At 42.2% G+C, this 23,226-nt stretch overlaps 1 protein-coding gene across 1 annotated transcript in view; it reads left to right on the forward strand.

Moving 5' to 3' along the window:
* The window catches only part of MARCHF10 (membrane associated ring-CH-type finger 10), a 98,486-nt gene that overhangs the window by 61,828 nt on the left and 13,432 nt on the right, over positions 1-23,226 (forward strand). The window contains exons 8-11 of the mRNA XM_081971250.1: positions 8,230-8,396; positions 16,342-16,451; positions 21,883-21,996; positions 23,174-23,207. Coding sequence (XP_081827376.1) covers positions 8,230-8,396; positions 16,342-16,451; positions 21,883-21,996; positions 23,174-23,207 — 425 coding nt within the window. The remainder of the gene's footprint in view (positions 1-8,229; positions 8,397-16,341; positions 16,452-21,882; positions 21,997-23,173; positions 23,208-23,226) is intronic.

Below are 23,226 nucleotides of genomic sequence, written 5' to 3' on the forward strand. Positions count from 1 at the left end.
CCGTGTAGTGTCATCAGCTTTATCCAGGAGGACTTTGTTTTTTTCCATGAAGGCCTCAGCCTTCATAGTTGTGTTAATTCTAACTCTAGTGTCCTCCCAGAATATTAATATACCTTCTGGCAGAAGCCACCGAAACCACACCCCTTTCTGGTATAATTTCTTCGCTAGAAGCGAATAATTTTTTCTTTTATCTCTAACTTTCTTTGGGATTTGTTTCAGAATGGCTATTTCTCTATCCTTGTATTTTAATACTTGCCCCCTTTGTGCACTCAGAATCTCATCTCTTGTAGTCTTTCTGAGAAATTTGATGTGAACCTCTCTTGGAACGTTATGTGTTCTGGCATATGCTGAATTTACTCTATAGACCAGGTCAATATCCCATCCCAACTGTTGTCTGTCTGTTTTGATGTATTCAGCCAATAATTTTGTCATAATGTCCCTCAAGTCTTCATCATCAGCCTCAATTACATTTTGAAATCTAAGGAAAAAAGACATCCTTTCAAATTCCATTTTTATCTGGTGGTTCTCAAGTTCTTGATTTCCTCTCTGGACCCCTCTCACCTCCCCCCTCATCTCAGCCATCCCCTCCCCCAAAAGTTCCAATCTCTGTGAATTTTGAGCCGTTCGGTTTTGGTTCTCTCTGAGCTGTTCATTCATTTCTTTCAGTTGATTTTTCAAGTCCTCCTGCCCCTTTAAGAGCTGTTGGAACATCTGTTGGGTTAGGTCCACCTCAAGGGGCTTAGGCTGGAGCAAAGACGTTAGTGTCTGTTGTCCGCTGGGGCTGGACGCTGAAGATGCTGGGGCAGAGCCAGCAAAACCCGGTTTCCCCGGTGGTGGTCTTTTTGGTGGCATTGTAGTAAGAAGAGCTCAAAAATGTCTGTGTCAACACAGGGAAGAAACAATTGTAAAAGTGGATAGCCGAGAGAGATCACGAGGCAGGCAGCCCAGACAAATAAAGACCTTTTCTAAAGCCTAATCCAAGCAGTAAAGTCCATTGTTCCAAGTCCAGGATAAAGTGTATCAAGAGATATCTCTGAGTGTCACGGAGACAAAGACAAGATGCCAGCGGTTTCTGTGGGTGGAGTCAAATTTCAAAGTACATGAAGACAACGGAAGTGTGCCATCTTGCCTTGCCAGCTCCAGGATCAGAAGGCAACAAACCAAAAGTTTTCAAAGTTTTCAAAAAGTCAGATCATCATCTCATTTTCACAATTACAGTAGAAAAAATCTATGAGCGTGACTTCATTCCAGAGCTCACCCCCCCTCCTCCTCTGGGGGCGGAGAGCAGTTTAGAGCCGCTTATCCAAGGGGGGGGGGGAAATCCCCCTCCCTCCAGTCACACTTCCCAGGAACGGGTTGAAAGTTTTTCTAAAAAGCTGACAGTCTTTTTTTTCCCCCTTCAGTCAAGAAAGGGAACGGGGGGGATTTCCACCTCACCGCATTGCAGCTGCAGCCTTCAAATCGTCAATCTTGCCCAGCTGCCTTGACGCGAAAGCGCAGAAAAGCGCCTCCCCTTTTGCCTCCTGGTGCCTAGGGCGATGCAGGGAGCCCCCCCGGCTGCCGCCGACACAGGGGACCCCCCGCTAAACTGCCCCCTCGGCAGGGGCCCCTACAAGGCTCCCTGTGCCCCCCCGATCATTATTTTAAATTTTAAATCATTATTCTAGAGAGGGGGCAAAGATAAGAGACTGCAGTCTTGAATTGAGTGTAGGAAGGAGGCAAATGTTCAGGATAACCACACACTTTCTGTCTTTTGACTTCAAAGCAGTTCCTGATGATCTCTCTGAAAATGATGGGTTAAATGCTCAAGATAATATTGTGGAAAATGACTGGCTTTCTTCTTCTTCTTTGTTAGCTTAACTTGAAACTGCACGTGAACAGTTCATAATTTCCACAATCAGCATCTGGTCATATCTTTGATACTATAATTGAACTTCTCCATCACCTTTATGTTTTTCCATTAGGTGATATGCATGTATAGATGTATTATTTTGATCGTTTGAAGATAATGTTAGCTATGAAGAAATAGTTGGCATGGCAAAAATTGATTTTGGTTTTCTATGCCATACAATTGAACTACATTTTTCTCTTTCATATTTCCAATTTTGGCATTCCAGTCTCTAATCATAAGCAGCACCGCTTGCTTGCATAGTCTATTGATTTCAACCTGAACACCATAAAACTAATCAAACTCCTCTTTTTCTGCATTGATGGTTGGAGCATAAACTTGAATGACTAAAGGGTTGGTCACAATGGCTAATCAACATTATTCTGCCATTGATTGCATTGTAATAAAGTACTGCTCTTCCTATACCTTTTCTAATTATAAAAGAAACACTTTTTTGTTTTTCATGTCCTGAGTAAAACAGTGTAACCTAAATGAAAAAGTCCAATCCCAATCTATCTCGATTCACTACTGCCTAAGACGTCAATTTGTACTCATTCATCTTTCACCATGTTGAGTGCTTCTTAGAGTCCATATTCCTGCTGTAGTTCTGTCTTTGCAGGTACAGATTTTCTTTTTCTGAATGGAAAGTTGATGTCCCAAAGATTAAATCTAACCACATAATAAGCACCATTAGTACTCTGAAAGATCCTCAGCTGTTCCTGAGTAGCAAATTGAGTGCCATCCAATGTGAGGGACCCAGCATATAGCATTATATCGTCAGGCATTTTATATATTCTGTCCATATGATTTTCTTTGTAAAAATACAAAAGTGATTTACTATTGCCTTTTCTCATGTAGTATGAATCGATGCCTTTGCCAGTGTCACTAAAGTGACCATTTGCCTCTAGCACCTTTCCATTTTTAAAAGTAAAACTGAGCTGAACCATGTGAATTTCATTAGAAATCTAACATCGGTTTTCAAAAACAGATTGGGAAAAAACAAATCATAAATGAGAAGCTCTTTAAAAACTATTCTCAGCATACTATCTGTAAATAATGGGCAACTAATTTTTCTAAAATAGAGTGAACTTTTTAAACCAGATTGCTGATGAATGTAAATAACAAAATTTAAGAGCCACAGTGGCGCAACGGTTAGAATGCAGTACTGCAGGTTACTTCTGCTGACTGCCAGCTGACTGCAATTTGGCAGTTCCAATTTCATCAGGCTCAAGGTTGACTCAGCCTTCCATCCTTCCGAAGTCGGTAAAATGAGAACCCAGATTGTTGGGGGCAATATGCCTTTGCCTGCGGTATTTGTATTCATTTCTTTTGTTTATATCCATGTTTATATTTATATCTGCTATCTTGTACATGTTTGACAAACTAATAAATACAAATACAAATACACGGACTCTGTAAACTGCTTTGAGAGGGCTATAAAGCATTGTGAAGCGGTATGTAAGTCTAAGTGCTATTTCTATTGCTTTAAATAATTCTGGAATTTGGCAAGCATTTTTTGTTCTGTATTATAATACAATTTAATTTTAAAGTCCTTCATATTTAAAATCCCTTTGTAATGCGTAATAATTTTTTAATCATTGACAAGGGATTGTCAAATTTTTGTCTGTTACACCAAAAGTGATCATGCAGTCATGCTGCTTTTGAAGTTAATGCCAGAATGCATAACTGTTAATAATTTGTCAATACCAAATTCTAAAGTAGTGTGGAAGAATTTGAATTCCAGAAACTCTTTTTCAAGCAGAATGGCAAAGCCGGAGCAGGGACAAGATAAGAACTTTAGCTGACTAACCTGAGTTTTTTGGTTGGTTGGGTTGGCTGGCTTGCTTTTATTTTCTCTGTCAGTTCTCAAGCCATGCCAATCCCATTTTATTAATGGGATTATATGTAGCACCATTATTCTTTTTCCATTTCTCAATTATCACAGATGAACAAAATTGTAGATATTTTAAAAATTTAGACTATCTGTGGGTAATATTCCTGACTGCCTCCTTCCATAGTCATAGATGGGTGCAGTGAATACCAGTTCCTAGGAAGCAATAATGAAAACTATTATATTTTGATCATATTAATAAAGTTTTTTTTAAAAGCATCTAGCTGATCACGGTATAATAATCTGAAGTAGATGGGCTGTTATGGGAAATGTGCTCTCTTAAGTAAGGAACCAAAACATTTGGAGAAAGTTGCAACAAAATATTCTTGATTGGCATGCCCAGGTACAGTCCGCACTGGACTCCAAAGTCCACAAGATTATATATTTTCTGAAAAGGATGCATAGGACTTAAAAAGCAATATAAATTAGAACATGACCTTTACAGAAGCAATATAAAGTCTAATATATGGAATAAAAATTTAAAAATAAATAGTATCTGCTATTGTGCCCATATAGTCTTTCCCTTTACAACTTGTTTTTTGTTATCTGTCTCCTACCCCTCCTGGTCCTCAGGCAGTTTAGTTTTTCTGCTCTAATATGCTCGTGTGTAAGGTAGAATGTTATTTGTCCCCCACATGGACCTTTCATTTAATGTAGCAAGGTTTTTCTTATATTTCTTATGAACATGCAATCTTTTAATCAAAACTATTTAGCAATTAACATTTAATTAACAATTAAATCCAAATGACTGATATTTTCACAAAATATCTGGGTTCTTTTATAGGTAAGAAGCAAAACTAGAAACCAAAGAAGTTTTATATTTTAAAAAAGGAGGAGATAATTTTATAATTAATTAAAAATAAACAACTAAATTCGAATTCCATCTATTTTCTAAATAGAAACATTTATTTATGGAGCTCTATTCTGTCCTAATTTCAATAAGAAGAAAATCATTATAAAATAATTTATATATTTAGATGTACAATAATACAATAGCAAAGTTGGAAGGGACCTTGGAGGTCTTCTAGTCCAACCCCCTTCCTGGGATGGCGAACCTATGGCACACGTGCCACAGGTGGCACACGGAGCCATTTCTCAGGGCACGCAAGGCATTGCCCTATCAGCTGGCCAGCGTGCATGCTCACGCTGTCCATCTGAGTTCAGTCTTTTTTAAAACTATTTTTCGCCCTCCCCAGGCTCCAGAGGCTTTATAGGAGCCTGGGGAGGGTGAAAAGAGCCCCTCCCCCCCGAGGCCCTCCAGAGGCTTCAGGAGCTTCGCTGAAGCCTTCGGAGCACAAAAAAACGGCCCTATGGCCAAACCGGAAGTTCGGGAACAGACTTCTGGTTTGCTTGTAGGGTCCTTTTTAGTCCTCTGGAGGCTTCAGGGCAGCCTCCTGAAGGTCCCTGAAGCCTCCGGAGGCCTTAAACCGACCCTACAAGCAAACCGGAAGTGACTTCCAGTTTGCTCATAGGGTCCTTTTTAGCCCTCCGGAGGCCTCAGGAAAGCCTCCTGAAGGTCCCTGAAGCCTCCGTAGGGTCTTCGGGGGAGAGACTGTTTTTGCCCTCCCCAGGCTCCTATAAAGCCTCTGGAGCATGGGACGGCGAAAAAAGCATGCAGAAAATGGGGGGTGCATGCAGCACACCTGCACATGACCTCCCTGTGCTCCCCCCCTTATCGCACGCAAGCCAAAAAAGGTTCGCCATCGCTGCCCTATACCATTTCAGACAAATAGCTATCCAACATCTTCTTAAAGACTTCCAGTGTTGGGGCATTCACAACTTCTGGAGGCAAGCTGTTCCACTGATTAATTGTTCTAACTGTCAATACATCAATAATATGTAATATTTTTTTAAAAGACAACCTGATTTATTAAAGAGTAGACTGTGTTTCATGGACCTCTTTCTAAAGCAGGGATCACAACCCTTCACATCTCAGGGACCACTAAATTCATAATTTTAAATTCCGCAGACCACTAATATGATCTGTCTAATGACCGGTTGGGTGGGCATGCCTAGGTGATCATGTGACTGGCCAACTTGATGTCACTCACTTCAAGGGGCGCCTCACCATCCTCTACTCCCCCCTCCTCTCCCAGCCACACCTTGCCTGCCCTCCCAGGCTCCTCCAACAACTCCAAGAAGCAGTTGTTGGAGCTAAGCAGCCATCATGAGAAACAGTTGGCAAAACAGCTGGCTCAGTTCAAATTGGATCTGACCAAGAAGGAGGCTTAGCAGAAGCACCTACTGAGGACTACAAGCAGAGGCTTTCCAAGCAGAGGGAAGACCTGCAGAAGTGCAAGGTTAGGTACTGGCGCCTGGAGACTCAGTGAGCTGAGATGGTCATCCAGTTCCAGGTCATGATGTAGTCCAGTGGGTTGTTGCAAATCCCGTTCCAACCGTACCGGCAGCATCCTCATGCGTTCAAGCACCTCCGTGATGCTCCATAATGCACTGCGACGCTCCAGCTGCTCCGAAGAGCATCGCGCAAGCACTGTCTGCACCTTTAAACACCGGTAAGGAGCTCAGGAGGGCAGGTGGGCCCTCCAGAGCACTGTACCAAAACGGTATCTGGTGCTCCGGGCTGGCTCTGGTACACCCGTACCGGGGCATACCGCCTGCAACCCACCACTGAAGCAGTCCCACTGGAACAAGGCGCTCCGACTCTTCACCACCAACGGCGCTTCCCTCCAGGCTTTGCTGAAGCAGACCCCAAGTTGGAATTATTCCCCCCTCCAACCCGCACAAAAAGACCCCAAAGGGGGAGACTCTCTGCAGAAACACAAAGGTTCATTGCACGTATCCATCCCAGGGGGCATAGTTTGAGCACCCCTGATTTAGGGCAATATAAGAATGCAAATACTTTTTTTGCAGGCCACCAAAATTTTCTCATGGACCACCAGTTGGTGAACCTTGTCATAAGAGTTCTACTTTTTCTGGAAAGAACTTAGTATGCAATTAGTCTGAAGCAATTTCCATTAACTGCACAACATATTTATTAACCTGTGTTATGCCCAGATATTCATTTCTTTCTCTGAAGTGTTGCCCAAAGTTGGCAAATTTGAAAATAAATGATTTTTTTCTTTTAAATTGAACTTTTTTTCAGATATCATATTGAAATGGGGGGGGGGGAGGGCTTTAAATTTTTCTTTCCATGATGAAGAAATAAAGGAGAAAAAATTCTGCTGCTCTCTAGCAGGGTTTTAAATTCTTCAGAGGCTCCAATATTATAACTTTCCAAACTTAAGTAGAATTTGAATAAAAATCAAGTTACCTTGGTGCTCTTTGAGCTTGATAGTTTTCTTGCAGATGTTTCATTATCCAAACTAGGTAACATCATCAGTGATAGTGCAGATATCAATGTCATTATCAGAGGGCACCAAGAATTCCTCATTTCAACCATGATCTACAAATATGTTCTTTAATTGTTAAGTTAATTTCTAAATATAATTAAACAAAACTTACAGAATGCAAAATAACAGAGTTGGAGTAAATCAATCCCTGGTCAAGCAACAGACCTTACTATTCCAGACAAATGGCTGTCCAGTTGCTTCTTGAAAACCTCCATTGATGGAGCACTCACAACTTCTGGAGACAAACTGCTCCACTGATTAATTGTTTTCATTGACAGGAAATTTCTCCTTAAGTCCAGGTTGGATTTCTCCTTGATAAGTTTCATACATGTGGGGTTTTTTTTTCTTTATTTGGAGAATAAAGTTGCTTTGAAGAATAATTTGATTCCCCCTCTTCTCTTTAACAGCCCCTCAAATATTGAAACTGCTATCATCTCATCCATAATCCTTTTCTTCATTAGACTGTTCATCATGTGTTTTAGCCTCCCTAATCATCTTTGTTGCTCTTCTCTGCATTCTTTCTAGAGTCTCAACATGTTTTTCGCATTGTGGTAACCAAAACTCAACGCAGTATTCCAAATGTGATCTTATCAGTGCAATACAAAGTGGTACTAGCATTTCATGTGACTTTGGTATTACCCCTCTGTTGATGCAGCTTAGGTCTGGCTATTTTGGAAGCTGCAGCAAATTGCTGACTCATATTTAAATGGTTGTCCACTAAGACTTCTAGATCTCTCTCACAGCCACTGCTGTTGAGCCAGATACCCCCTATTCTATACTGTTCATTTGGTTTTGTAATAATTAAGTTTGGTATATCTGACCCTTTAATTCTGTAGTTTTTGAGAAACAAAGTTGTCTGCTAATTTCATTGAAGCCCCAAAAAAGAGACACTTATTCCTTTTGTAATTTTGTATTATAATTAAATTGAGTATATTCCGCATGTAAGAGAAAATTGAAAAGTAAGAAATTAATTGCTTCTTCTCACTGCTCCTTGATTTTGATAATTCTCCAACCTATTGTAGGTATGGACTTTTAAATGCCATTCTTCCAGATCTTTGGATTCAAATTTTGCAACATTGAAAAATTCCTTGTATTTCTAGTCTCCTGGCAGAGGACCCTGAAGAGGAGGGAGATCAGTGTAGGATATGCCAAATTGCAGGAGGATCTGTAACCAATCCTTTGCTAGAACCTTGTGGATGTGGAGGAAGTCTTCGATTTGTCCATGAGGAATGTCTAAAGTCATGGCTAAAGGCTAAAATAAAATCAGGTATGGTTACAGGTTCTTAAACAGGAAATTTTTGGTGAAGGGAAATACCATATTTTTCAGAGTATAAGACGCACCAAGGTTTTGTTAAAGGTTTTGTTTTTTAAAAAAAGTTTGTGCACTCTGCAAACCTCCCCAAAACAGCCTGTTTTTTCACGAAAATGGGTCCGTTTTTATTCCAAAAAAAGGCATGAATAGCCTTTAGGGGGCTTGCAGAATGCTCTGGGGGGGGAGGGCAAAAATGAGCAAAAAACTGCCCATTTTTTGTAAAAAAAAGGGGGCATGGATAGCCTCTAGGAAGCTTATAGAGTTCTCCTGGGGGCTGGGGGAAGGGTAAAATTGGTAAAAAACGGTCCATTTTTTGCTAATTTTTGCCCTCCCCAGCCCCCAGGAGGTCTCTGAAAACTTCCTAAAGTCTATGCAAAGCCATTTTGGTGAAAGGAGCGGGATTTCGGGAGGCAAAAAATGCTGTATTCAGTGTATAAGACGCACCCAGATTTTCAGCCTCTTTTTTGAGGGAAAAAGGTACAACTTATACTCCAAAAAATATGGTAGTTCACCTCTCTAAACATTGTCAACAAATACAAAAAGTGACAGACTCAATGAATGGAAGGCTTACCGGTATGTCTGTTATTGAAACTGTCACTGATTTTTTTTGAACTGTCAGAATTGTTTGTAAATTTTGAGTTGTTGGTTTATTATTCCCACTTTAATAGATGACAATAAATTAGTGAGATGGGAAAAAATTCATTTTTGATTTAGTTGCATAATAATTCTGCACACTAATATTTTCCCAATAATTGTACACACAGAGATATTCTCCTAGGAAAGTTCTCTTTTACTTTCTTAAATATCCAGGTGTGAGGTTTATTAACATTCTGGATTGATTGAAAGCACTGTAGTTATTCAATAATAAAATTAATCCTCCAAAATACAGCTTGACTAATAATTGTGCACACAGTGTACGCCTATGTATATGTATATATGTGTGGGTCATATGTGTATTAAAACTAAAGAAAAACAAGCAAGAATATGTGAGGTATGTATTAGACTTACACACATATTTAAAAAATTCTACGTAAACATTTTCAATATATTGTAACAATATATCATTATAATAATTTGTGGCTAATCTTAACTAGATACGGATTAGCTACAGATATTTTGATTTTATTTTTTATTGATTGGTTAGTCCAAACTTAGACTGCAGGTTAAGTTCAATGTACATGCTTAAGTAAGTCTACTTAAAGCACGTCAACTAATTATTTTTGGTGCACACACTTTCCATTGTTTAGCTTAATGTGTCTTAATCATATCTATTGTATTTATCTGAAAGGAAACAGTGACGTGCAGTCAGATGAGGCAAGTGAGGCACAGCCTAACCTCTCATCATCAGGGCAGCGAGTCATTCGATGGGAAACTTGCCTTTTGGGAGGAATGACCCAGCTTGGCTCCCGCTTTCGATCTGCCACCCAACGACCGAACGGAGAAGCGAAGAGGCAGGAGAGACAAAGCAGGAGCCAAGCCGAGTCATTCCTTCCAAGAGGCAAGTTTCCTATCGAATGACTCGCTGCCCTAGACTCGAGGCTCCAGTCCAGCCTGCGGTGCTTGCAGCCCCCGCCAGCTCCTCCAGTGACTCCCATGCTCGGCACCTGAGAGCCGCCGCGAGAGAGGCCGGCCAGTTTGCCTGGGCGGCGGCAGAGGTTCCTTTTGTTCTTTTGGGCGTGGGAAGTGGGGGGGGAGAGGCTTCCTCCACTCCGTCCGCTCCCCACCTGCGCTGCCCTCGCCCGACAAGTGCGCCCCGGATTCCGCGCAGCTCTGGCAGGCGGTGCCGTGGCCGAATCCCAGGATGGAGGGTGGCAGGTCACAACTGAGCATGCCTGACTGTGGAATTCTGGGAGTTGAAGTCCACAAGTCTACAAAAATTGCTGCCTCACAAGCTATAAACTTCACCGCACGTCACTGAAGGAAGATATTCTGAATTTTAGACCACACTGTGATTTCTTACATCAATTTACAAAATTAATTAATGGACCTTATAATGCATGATTTCACATTACCACACTTGATAAATAAATTATCTAAATTCCCCAGTAATCTATTTTTTTTAATATCTGCAGTTTTTGGCATCTGCAATCTAACTTCTATTCACCCAATTTCCCAGCACTCTGCAATATTCTTATATGTGATTGTTCTCTTCCTTTATATTATTTTCTTCACAGCAAAAATAAACAAGTGCACAGCAGAGAACTCTGCATCCATTCCTCCAATTTCCCAGAAATCCTAGAGATCATCTTAGGAAGATCTTCTTTCATTTTTAGAAATCAAGAGCAAGCTCACAATGCTCTGTTATAAATGTTTGCCCAAATTATTGTCCTTGAATAAGCAAGTAAATAAGCTATACTTACTGGCTTGTAGGAGCAGTGCTAGAACTTTATATGAAATTATGACATCAAAAAGTCTTCTATGTAGCAAGGACATGTGTGTGTTTCCATAAAGAAAAGAAACCCGAAATGGATGGATAAATGGCCCTTAAATTAGAGGGATATATGTTATAGACCAGTGTAGTGGTTTGATGGCCTGGGTCACTGGAACCAGCAGCAACCCAGGCCTACCGTGCCCACCGGGTGTTCCGGATGGGAACCAGGAGTGAGGGCGAAGGCACAAGACAACGGCTGGGGGGGGGGGCTGGGACATCTGCGGCCTCTGGAGGCCCTGTTTCAGGGTCATGGATAGGCCTGAACAGTCACCTAGGCCAAGAACAACTAGGCCAAGATTGCCCCCCCACCCATTAAGGAACCCACACTCCTTTGGAACCACCTTGAACAGTCTCCCACCTTCTGGTCATCTCTGCCATTTTACACAACTAGGGGATATTCGATCATTCCCCTCCCCCCCTTTTTTCATCCAAGTACATTAACGCCTCCTACCTCCTATTAAGACTCTAACCCACCATCTATCAACTTTTCTCACCAGCACCCTGATCCCACTGGGCTTTTAATTATCTATTCGAGGTTAGACCTACTCCGCCTGCGGGAGGCCCCTCTCTCGCAGGTATGGCCCTTGGCTCTCTCAAGGGCCTGCCTTGATGACGGGTTTGTGAACCCCGAGAGGTGGAAGAAACGGAAGCTGAGGGGCTTTTTATCTAAATGTTTTGTATTGTTATTAGGGGGTTCCAGGGAGGGGTGGGTGGGTTAACCAGGCCGGGAGAGGAGCCAGTGCCAGACGAACAGGTGAGTCCAGGAAGGAAGTGAGCGGGGTGGGGGGGGAGAAGGAACAAGTTATTCCAACAGAGGGTTGTTTTATTACAACGGTCGCGGGGAGGGGGGATGCGAGGACAAGAGAAGATCACAAGGTCGGTTGGGAGACCGTGGCTGCTGGCTACGCCCGGTCGTTTGTACCAACCCCTGCAACCTAGGTGGCCAGGAACTACAGAGCCAGGGCCTGCGGCTGATGCTTTGCAATGCAAGGTCCGTGACCAACAAGGCCCCCCTCATTAATGAGTTGATCTCTGAGGGGGAGCTGGACCTTGCAGGGATAACGGAGACCTGGTTGGGCCACGAGGGTGGTTTACCCCTCGTGGAAATGTGCCCACCGGGTTTCCGTGCATTCCATCAGCCTCGGGCCCTGGGTAAGGGTGGTGGGGTGGCGGTAGTTATACGGGAAGGTCTAGAGCCGAGGGAGTTCACTGTTCCTCAGATACCCGGGTGTGAGTCCCTTGGTGTGAAATGGGGCCGTGGGGTTTGCTGATCGTATACTTGGCTCCTCGCTATACATCAGCGGCCCTGCCCGAGCTCCTCGAGCTGATCTCGGAGACTGCGGTTGAGATCCCCAAGCTTTTGTTTATGGGGGATTTCAACCTGCCGTCAACGGGAGCAGCATCTGAGGTGGCTCGGGAGTTCATGGCTTCCATGACAGCCATGGACCTGACCCAATTAATTCAGGGCCCCACACATGAAGGTGGCCACACACTGGACCTTGTTTTTGTATCTGAGCAGTGGACGAGTGATCTGGGAATAGGGGATTTAGTTGTTACACCCCTGTCATGGTCAGATCACTCATGTCTCCGGCTGGACTTCCCTGGCGCTACCCCCCACCGCGAGGAGGCAGGACCAGACTGTCCAAGCTGGTACCGCCCCAAGCACCTGATGGAGCCGGATAGGTTCCAGACGGAGCTTGGGCCATTACCTGTAGCCCTGACCCGCGCTCGGTCGGAGGATCTAGTAGCCGCCTGGAATAGGGCGGCGGCTGGGGCCTTAGACCGGGTTGCGCCTTTGCGACCTCTCCTGCGGCAGCGACTCACCTGAGCTCCTTGGTATACCGAGGAGTTGAGGGTGATGAAGCGCCATAGGAGACGTCTAGAGAGCAGGTGGAGGTCCTCACGCTCCGAATCTGATCGAACACAGGTAAGAGCCTATTTACGGACCTACCTTGTGGCATTGAGAGCGGCCAAACGTAGATATTGTGCCGCTCTTATTGCGTCCGCTGATAACCGCCCTGCCGCCCTGTTTAGGGTGACCCGCTCCCTCTTATCGCAGAGGACGCGGGGGCGCCCTTGCAGGGCAGAGCAGAGGAGTTTGGGGAATATCTGCAGGACAAAGTCGCTCAGATCCCTTCAGTGGACCGGACGGGCCCTCAACAGTGAGTCTTGTGAGACCATTCTGGGAGGAGTTTGATTCTGTTGCCCCCGAGGATTTGGACAGATTGCGTGGACGGCTGCGACCCACCACATGTTTAATGGACCCGTGTCCCTCCTGGCTGGTACTGGCAACTTGGGAGGTGACTCGAGGCTGGCTTCTGGGCCTGGTGAACGCCTCATTGGGTGAGGGATCCTTACCAACTGCCTTGAAGGAGGCGGTGGTGAGGCCCTTACTTAAGAGGCCTTCACTCGACCCAATGGAGCTAGCTAATTATCGTCCAGTCTCCAACCTTCCCTTTCTAGCGAAGGTTGTTGAGAATGTGGTGGCGCAGCAATATCCACGACATCTTGACGAATCCGATTATCTAGACCCACGCCAGTCCGGCTTCCGACCCGGGCACAGCACAGAGACAGCCTTGGTCGCGTTGGTCGATGATCTCTGGAGGGCCAGAGATAGAGGTTGTTCCTCTATCCTGGTCCTATTAGACCTCTCAGCGGCTTTTGATACCATCGACCATGGTATCCTATTGCGCCGGCTGGAGGGGATGGGAGTCGGAGGTACCGTTTTGCGGTGGTTCGGCTCCTACCTCTCCGACCGGACGCAATGTGTGTTGACGGGGGCAGAGGTCGACCCTGAGGCCACTCACTTGTGGGGTGCCACAGGGGTTGGTCCTCTCGCCTCTCCTGTTCAACGCATATGTGAAGCCACTGGGTGAGATCATCCGTGGTTTTGGGGTTGAGTATCATCTGTACGCTGATGATACCCAGCTGTACATTTCAACCCCAAACCACCCCAACGAGGCTGTCGAAGTGATGTCCCGGTGTTTGGAAGCCGTCGGGGTCTGGATGGGGGACAACAGACTCAAACTCAACCCCTCCAAGACTGAGTGGCTGTGGCTACCGGCACCTCGGTTCAGCCAGCTGATTCCATCGCTGGCCATAGGGGGCGAACAATTGCCCCCTGTGGAACGGGCGCGCAATTTGGGCGTCCTCCTTGATGCCCGGCTGTCAATGGATGACCATGTGGCAGCCGTGGCAAGGGGGGCATTCCACCAGGCTCGCCTGGTGCGCCAATTGCGCCCCCTACTGGACCGGGATGCCCTGCGCACGGTCACTCATGCACTGGTGACGTCCCGCCTGGACTACTGCAACGCTCTCTACATGGGGCTGCCCTTGGGACGCGCCCGAAGACTGCAGTTAGTCCAGAACGCAGCCGCGCGGGCTGTGATGGGGAGTACTAGGTACTCCCACGTAACACCTCTCCTGCGCGAGCTGCACTGGCTGCCTGTGGTTTTTCGGGTGCGTTTCAAGATTTTGATTACCATCTTTAAAGCGCTCCATGGCACAGGACCTAGTTACTTGCGGGATCGCATCCTTCCACACACATCCCTGCGGCCAATTCGCTCTCACAGGGAGGGGCTTCTCCTGGTGCCGTCCACTAGGCAATGCCAGCGGGCGACACCAAGGAGTAGGGCCCTCCCAACCCTCTGGAATGACCTCCCCCCCGACATTAGAACCACCACTGACTTCCGCTCCTTCCGACAAAAATTGAAGACTCACCTGTTCTGACTAGCAGGCCTGGCATAATTATAATTATAACTGTTACCTCCTGGTAGACATATTATCAACTGGTTATTTTAGGGGAATTGCTTTTAATTTAATTTGTGTGATATTTCTAGGGGTTTTAAAATTATATTTATATATACTGTTTAATTGTACAGTTCTTTTAACTCTCTTTTTAACCTCCTCCATATTTAACTTTACCTATTTATTATATTGTGATGTATTCTTTACATGGACTGTACACCACCCCGAGTCCCTTTTGGGAGAGGGGGCGGTCTAGAAGCGCAGTAAATAAATAAATAAATAAATAAATAAATAAATAAATCCTTGAACCAGTTTCCCGTGTGGCGCCATTAGCGCCATCTTATTTTTCAGTTCTGCGCATGCGCAAAACAATTTTAATTGCACATATTTAAGCCCTCCCCCATTTTTTAACATTTTGCATATGTGCAGACCTATTTATGGTCAACTGCATACACACATGGAGTGTGCTTCAGACGCACGTGCAAGCAAAGCGAGGACACGTGCAAAATTGCATGTGCACTGAACCGGCAGTAATGCTGGCAGCAACCCGCTCCTGTTATAGAAGGATATGTGTATATAAATAAATAAAATCTATAATCCATGGATAAGAGAATGGAAGTACTTCTCAAAGAAGCAGAAATGCCTACTTTTTTGATAATATTTACTAATTTACTTATTATCCCTATTTTTTGGATTTTTACTAATAATGTAGTTCCTCTGTCTATATATTTCTTGTACTTCACAGATATATGAACATATTAAGGAAAGGTAGAAGCTTTCAGGTTTTTATAGAAGCTTATCCATTGTGGTGTCTGTGTGTCACAAATATGGACTTTACATATGCTCAGAATTATTACCAGAAACCTATATAGCTGAGATGATCTTTAGATAGGATTCTCACCTCCATTTTTGCATGACTAGATATATGTCCCCATTCCCTCCTTTTTTGTGTATGTGTTTTATTTTACTGCTGCAGTAGCTGCATTGTTCTGCACACATTTGAACAGTTAACTGGAACCCTTTTTATTGTTGGTCATTTTGTTTTTCTTCAGCAAATTTCTATCTTATTTATTTTTCATGTTGTTTTCTTGGAAAACTGCTAGTAAAAAGAAAAATGAGGTTTGCAGGTACCTGTTTCAGACTTCTCATATTAGGATACTACTAAACAACTTTCTATACATACTCAAAATGTGCAATAAATTGCCTCAGACACATTATATTTCCCTATAAATATAGGTAAGACCTAATTGAGTGTAATGGTTAAGACATTAGACTAAAAATTGGGAGACCAAGAGTTCTAGTCCCAGCTTGGGCATAAAGCCATCTGAGTGACTTGGATCAGTCGTTTTCGCAGTCTAGAAAGCAGACAATGACAAATCAGTTCCAAAATCTTACCAAGAAAACAGGAGGGACCTATCCAATTAGCCCCAATCATTTGAAGGCACACACCAATATTATCTTTATATTTCAAGCATGTTTCAGCTTCTGAGAGTTACTGTGTGGTAAAGTAAATTTTATAAATAAATAAATGTCTTGTAGGCTATAAAATGGATATCAATATGTTAACATCAGTAAACAAAATACTAATTCTATAATGGGATTGTGACTACAAAATTGTAAATACAGTTATGAACTGATCAAATATGTGGTATAATTAGAGAGTATATTAAACTATTTAATCTCCAGTAAATATATCTTACAAATAATATTTGTGTTGATTAGGTGCTGATCTTGGTGCAGTGAAAACCTGTGAACTCTGTAAACAGACACTCACTGTAGATCTGGATGATTTTAATGTGAATGACTACTACAGGAATCATCAACAGTCTCGGGTAAGAAAGCTGATAATCCATCCTTTATTGAAGAAAGCAAATATCTTTGATCACCTTCCTTGATGAAAGCTATATGAAATTGGAGATTCTACCTATACTTAGAAATCCAAATCTTTATATCTTCTATCTTCTTGGCTATTGCTGTCATTTGCTGCTTTATGATTTCCAGTGCTTCCTTAATCTTCCTTGTTTCTAAATGGTATTTCTTGATTAGGCATTATTTGGTGGTCTTGTTCTTCACTTCTTTTTTCATCTTTTCTAGCTACTGTAATTTGCAACTGATCTCACCTTGCTAATCTTATTTTCTAGCCTGATCTTCCATTTTGATGGTGCATTCTTTGGCTTTCAGTTATGACAACATCTGTGTGATTTATTATTGGTTTGTTTCTTGTAGTGAGCAGGTGCTTATATTTGATATTGCAGTAGTGGCAACTTGTAATGGTTATGCTTTGTCTTTGGAACAAACTTCAATGCAGACAACCTTATTTTATTGGTTTTGTGCTGTTCTACATGCTCAATTAGTCCTTGTTCAATTCTATTTTAGAGTTAGTTACTTCTTTGCTCCTTCTGAGGCAAAAGAGAAGTGTCCCTCATAGCTTTCAGAGGTGTTGTCCCAAAAGTTACTTCGTGTGAGTTTAAATTGCTCTCTAGACATCAGTTGAGATTGTGGCTACTGTTATAGACTCTCTGCTGCAAGATGATCTCCCTGCCCGGGCTCCTTGACAACATTTCTGAGAGCAATTTTATCTGTCTTCTCTGTGTATGGTTCTGAGGCTATTTACCACCATGACAGCCATGAGTGTAACCCAGGTCATCCCAGAGCCAGTATGGGACATTGGTCACTACCTGTTTTCAGTTTGGAGCAGTGCCAATTGATCAGAACTTGGAAGAACTGTCTGTGGTTCCCATGTCATGGTCAAATCATGCCCTGATAACCAAGAGATTTTTTTGGGTGTATTATTCCCCACTGCAGGGTGACAGAACTTATTTCATTGGTCCACTGATGGCAACAGAGGGTTCCAGATAGATTCCATAGGAAGCTGGGGCTTATTCAGAATAATAGAGTTGGAAGAGACCTTGGAGGTTTTCTAGTTCAACCTCCTGCTCAGGCAGGAAGCCCTATACCATTTCAAATAAATAGTTATCCAATCTCCTATTTAAAAAATCCAGTGTTCACTTCCGCTTCCGGGACCGAATGGCGACGGACTTGTAGTCTGCCGATCGCTCCCTTGGCGGGCTCCGAAAGGAGCACAGGAGACTCGACCAAGGGGTCTCCTGCCGAAAGGCGGCTTGCTGGGACCCCCCGCAGAGGCGGCAGCCGGTGGGGGTGTTTTTCCCAGCTTCGCCTAGGCGTCAGGGAGCAGTGGGGGGGCAAATCACGTCGCCTCTTCGCTGGACGGCCCTGGGAGGTTTCAGATCAAAGGAGAAGCGTGGCTGAAGACTGGAGGCGCGGATTCCACCTGGTGCTCTTTGCTTACTTTGAAACAAAGCTACAGATGTGTGTGAGTTGGTGTGCTCTGGCTTTTGAAATGGAAATTAGAGGGGGGTAGTTCCTCTATTACCCCCCCCCCCCGGAATAAGCGGCATTTGAAAGGACTCTCTCGGAGAGAGAGAATAATGACTGATTAGTTACTTGGATGAAGGGGAATGAGAATGGCTTTTTACAATTGCCAGAAATGATTTTAAAGTTGACCCTCGCCTTTAAAAAACAGGGAAAGAAAAACTTTTTGTGACTTCTCTCCCTGCGGAAGGGAGGGCCAAGATGGCGCCCGCCCTCCTTCCTTTGTCTACATATGAATGAAACTTGTCCTTTGAAACTGCTCCCAAAGAGAAAGTAAAGAAAAGTGGATTTTTGGCTGCACTCTCTAAGGGAAGATGGCACCTCTTTCTGTGGCTCTTCTGAGCTTTGATTATTGGAATTACTTCTTGGATTATCTCTCTATTGGAATTGTGGGTTTCCCTGCATTTATTTGCCTTCTGAGGCCAGCTCCGCTGTGGAATCCCCGGACACCATTTTCCCTGGAAAGGATTTGTATCTCTGAACATAACCAATGGCGGCAAGAAAACCACCGACTGGCAAGGCGCACTCTGCCCCGTCATCTGCTGCTCCCAGTCCCACAACGCAACAGTCTAAGATCACCTCATTGTTGCAGAAAGGAGGGGCTGGAGACGACACAAAGGAACTATCTGTTACGGAAATGTTTAAAGAACTTATGAAGGGGCAGAATGAAATGAGGAAAGAAATGGCAGAGGTTAAAGAAGAGCTCAGAGACGTTAAAGAACATATTGCTGGGAATAAGCAAAGAATTATGGTGTTGGAGGAGAGAGCGGCGGAGATGGGGGAGGAGCTTAAAATAACACGCAGAGGAAACGCAGATGTAGAAAATTTTCTGACAAAAATAGAATTTGAAAGAATGTCTTTTTTTCTTAGATTCCAGAACATGCCAGAGGAAGAAAATGAAGATCTTAAAGAGATTATGAGTACAATTTTTGCAGATTATATTAAAGGAGATAAGAAACAATTATGGTGCGATATGGATCTGGCATATAGGATAAACTCAGCATATGCCAGAAGTCATAACGTTCCCAGAGAGGTACATGTAAAATTTGTCAGGAGATCCACAAGGGATGAGGTGCTCGCGACCCAAAGGGAGAGACCATTGAAATACAAAGAGGAACAGGTCACCATTCTTAAACAGATCCCAAAAAAAATAAGAGAGAGAAGGAGGAAATTTTCCCCCTTATCAAAAAAATTATATAACATGGGGGTCTGGTTTAAATGGCTGTTACTTATGGTCTTCTGGGAGGGAAATAGGATCAGAATTAATACAATTCAAGAGGCGGAAGCCTTTATCAAAAAGAATCTTCCCCCCCCCAGAGGAGGAATTTAGTGGGAGTAGGGAAAAGGACAGCAAGACGCAAGACAAGGGGGGGTGGGGGGCGTTGAGGCCCCTCCAAGGGGCAGGGAAGAAGAAGCAATATCGAAAAGGCTTAGATCACAAAAATGAATGTATTTGGAATAATTGTAATTGTTGATACTACAAAAGTAACAGAGAAAAAATAGTAGAGCACATGTCTGATAATATTGGTTAAATTTGTTCTGATGCTTTCTTTTATATTTTAGTTCTAAGATTGTTAAATTTGTGAGTTTCTAGGGGAGATTCTCGCCACCAGTATGGAAGCTGCAAAAAAAAAATTTGTACACCCTTTTACCCTTCTCTATATATTTTAAAACCAATAAAAATTCTGCAACAACAAAAAAAAAATCCAGTGTTGGAGCATGCACAACTTTTGGAGGCAAGTTGTTCCACTGATTAATTGTTCTAACTATCAGGAAATTTATCTTTAGTTCTAGGTTGCTTCTCTCCTTGATTAGTTTCCATCTATTGCTTCTTTTTCCTGCCTTCAGGTGCTTTGGAGAATAGCTTGAATCCCTCATCTTTGTAGCAGCCCCTGAGATATTGGAATACTACTATCATGTCACCACTAGTCTTTTCATTAAACTAGACATACCCAATTCCAACAACCGCTCTTTAAATGTTTTAGCTTCATCCCCTAATCATCTTTTTTGCTCTTTTCTGCACTCTTTCTGGAGGCTCAATTTTTTTTAATATTGTGGCAACCAAAACTGAATGCAGTATTTCAGGTGTGGCCTTACCAAGGCATTATGAAGTGGTATTGATGTTTCTCGTGACCCTTATTCTATCCCTCTGTGAATGTAGGTTATAACTGTTTTGGCTTTTTTGGCAGCTGCAGTACACTACTGGCTCATATTTAAGTGATTGTCCACTATGACTGAGATCCTTCTCAGAGTTACTGCTATTGAGCAAGATATCACCTATGCTATGCCTGTGCATTTGGTTTTCTTGCGTAAAACTTACTTTTTTTCAGAATTGAATTTCATTTTGTTAGATAGCACCCAATGTTCAAGTCTGTCAAGATCCTTCCGTATCTTAAGCCTATCTTCTAAAGTGTTGACTATTGGTATCATCTGCAATTTGATGAGTTCCTCATCTATCCCCTTATCCAAATCATTGATGAAGATGTTGAAGAGTACTGGCACTAAAACAGAGCTTTGGGGTACCCCACTGAATACTTCCCTCCCTGTAGATCCAGTTCCATTGAGGACTACATGTTGAGCGTGGTTGGTCAGCCAGATATGAATCCATCTGGTGGTGATTATATTTAACTCACATTTTTTTCTATCTTATCAAGTAGTATGTTGTGATTTATCAACTATTTCAGTGAAGCCCAAGGAAATTATATCCACAGCATTCTTCTGGTCCACTAATCTTATCACTTTTTCAAAGAATGCAATAAGATTAGACTGGCATGATCTGTTTTTGACAAACCCATGTTAGCTTTTCGTTATACTTTGTTTGCCTCTAGGTATTCATTGCTTGATTATCTTTCCCAGAATCTTCCCAGGTATTGAAATCAATCTGACAGGACTATAGTTTCTTTGACCTATTTTTTTCTCCTTTTTTGAAGATAGGAACTACATCAGCTCTTTTCCAGTTCTTTGGTAGCTCCCAGGTGCTCCAGGATCTTTGAAAGATATAGTTCAGTGGTTCTGAGATCATGTCTGCCAGTTCCTTCAGAACCTTGGGGTGTAATCCATCTGGTCCTGGTAATTTGAACTCATTTAGGGTAGACAGGTGCTCATTTACCATTTTCTTGCCTATTGTTGATAGTTTGCTGCATGATCCTATTGCGGTCTTGATTGCCACCTGGAATAAGAGGGCAGAAAAGACACACATACTACCTTTCTTTTCTCACAGATCCAATCACTGTCTGTTATTTATAGAAAAGTTGAGGGGATCAAGTGGTTTAAGAGATGCCTGGACTGCTGCTGGAAATCAATGAATATTGTGGGAAATGTTGATGCTAGCAAGCTATTTCCCTTTTGTGGAAGACAGGATGATGGGATTTGTACTAATTTATCACACATTGAAGTGAGACATATTGAAGTAATGTCAGCACTCAAGTCTTCACCAGCGATAATAGGAAGCATGAATGAGTAAGATGGCTTGCAATTCACAATTGACATCTTAGAGGCATTTTAATGTATCTGGTAGGGCAGTTATCTGGAAAACATAATTAAGATCAGTTAGAAAAGCATAGTGGACTCTGGAATTTTAAAAGTGATGGTTTATGTGAGAAAGTACAGTTTACAAATCCTGTTCTAATTGCATAGTTATTTTTCATGAAATCATTTCTTCCTTCCTCACAAAAATAAAGTCCTCATATCATTTTCCATAGTGATGGGAAATATTCAAAAAATATCCAGTAGAAAAGATTTAAAGTTTTTATAGTTATCTTCTATTCATGCATCTTATGCCAGAAGATAATAGAAATATGCTCAGTTAAAAGAAAACTACTTTTTGATTCTTTTGTGGAATAAACTCATAATGTCTTATTTAACATATAGGCCCAGGATGAGCTGATGAACTCAGGCCTTTACCTTGTGCTGCTGCTTCATCTATATGAGCAAAGGTTTGCAGAACTCATGAGATTAAACTACAATCAAGCCTCCAGAGATAGGGTAAATAGCCAGAATAATATCTATTTTTTCTTTCTGTTTACATAGGAAGATTATCATTTCTTTTGTGTTTATCACATCTATTCACAGCAGCCTAGAAATCTCAGGGTTCCCTGTGTCACCACCCGATTAAATGAGTATAGGTAAATAGGAACACATCTCTTTTTTTAAAAAAAAAACAACCAAATTTTTATATAGAACATGCAGTACATTGATTTATTATTCTCCTGTCTTCTACTTTGTCCAAAACCATAATGCTGAAAGACAGTGTCAAAATCACCCAGCTGGCCTTCATGCCTAAAGGAGAACTAGAACATACGGTAGTCTATTAGTTTCAAATCCAGCATTTTGACCACAACTTTAACCTGGCTCTCATATATTTTACAACTTACGTTCTTTTATATAGTACAAATTATTTTATCTTTTTGTATAATACGCATTTATGTTTACATTTTTTGTAATATGCAATTGTTTTTAATTAGAAAATGTATCACACATTTGTGAAATAATGCTGCTTTAGAAAAGTATAAATTAATTGTAGATGTAATGAAGCTTCATTCAATATTAATACCTAACATATCACAAATGTCCAGCATACCTTGCATAGTCCAACAGTAATCATTCAACAAAGTACTGTTGTATTTAGAATAAAATGAATATTTCAGATACCTCAACAATATCCATTGAGATATTAGAAATCCATACCTCATTTGTGATATCAGCTATTAAATATCCAAGGTTGAAAGACTATGTAGTATCCTCTAGAGCAGTGTTTTTCAACCTTGGCAACTTGAAGATGTCTGGACTTCAACTCCCAGAATTCCCCAGCCAGCAAATGCTGGCTGGGGAATTCTGGGAGTTGAAGTCCAGACATCTTCAAGTTGCCAAGGTTGAAAAACACTGCTCTAGGCATGTATTAGGACATAAGCTTTTATCTAGTCACAAAGGAATCACATTTTTTAAAATTCCAGTAAACTGGATAAAATGTTACAGCATCTTAATTTAAATGATTACAATACTTAAATTTTAGTACTATGCTTTCTCCATTTATTTTACACTGGTTCTATCTTTTAAAAGACTTTTTCCAAGTTATCTCTATAACATTATTAAAGCATTGGAAAATCATGTTTCTGTTTATTATTAATAGAGATGTATATTAATCTTTTTTCTCTTTCCCTAGCTCTCAAGGCAACCTAGAACAGAGGAAAACCAAAGTAGGTTTATATAAGATTA

The sequence above is a fragment of the Natrix helvetica genome (genome assembly GCF_964273705.1).
Source record: "Natrix helvetica genome assembly, chromosome: Z".
NCBI lineage: Eukaryota > Metazoa > Chordata > Lepidosauria > Squamata > Natricidae > Natrix > Natrix helvetica.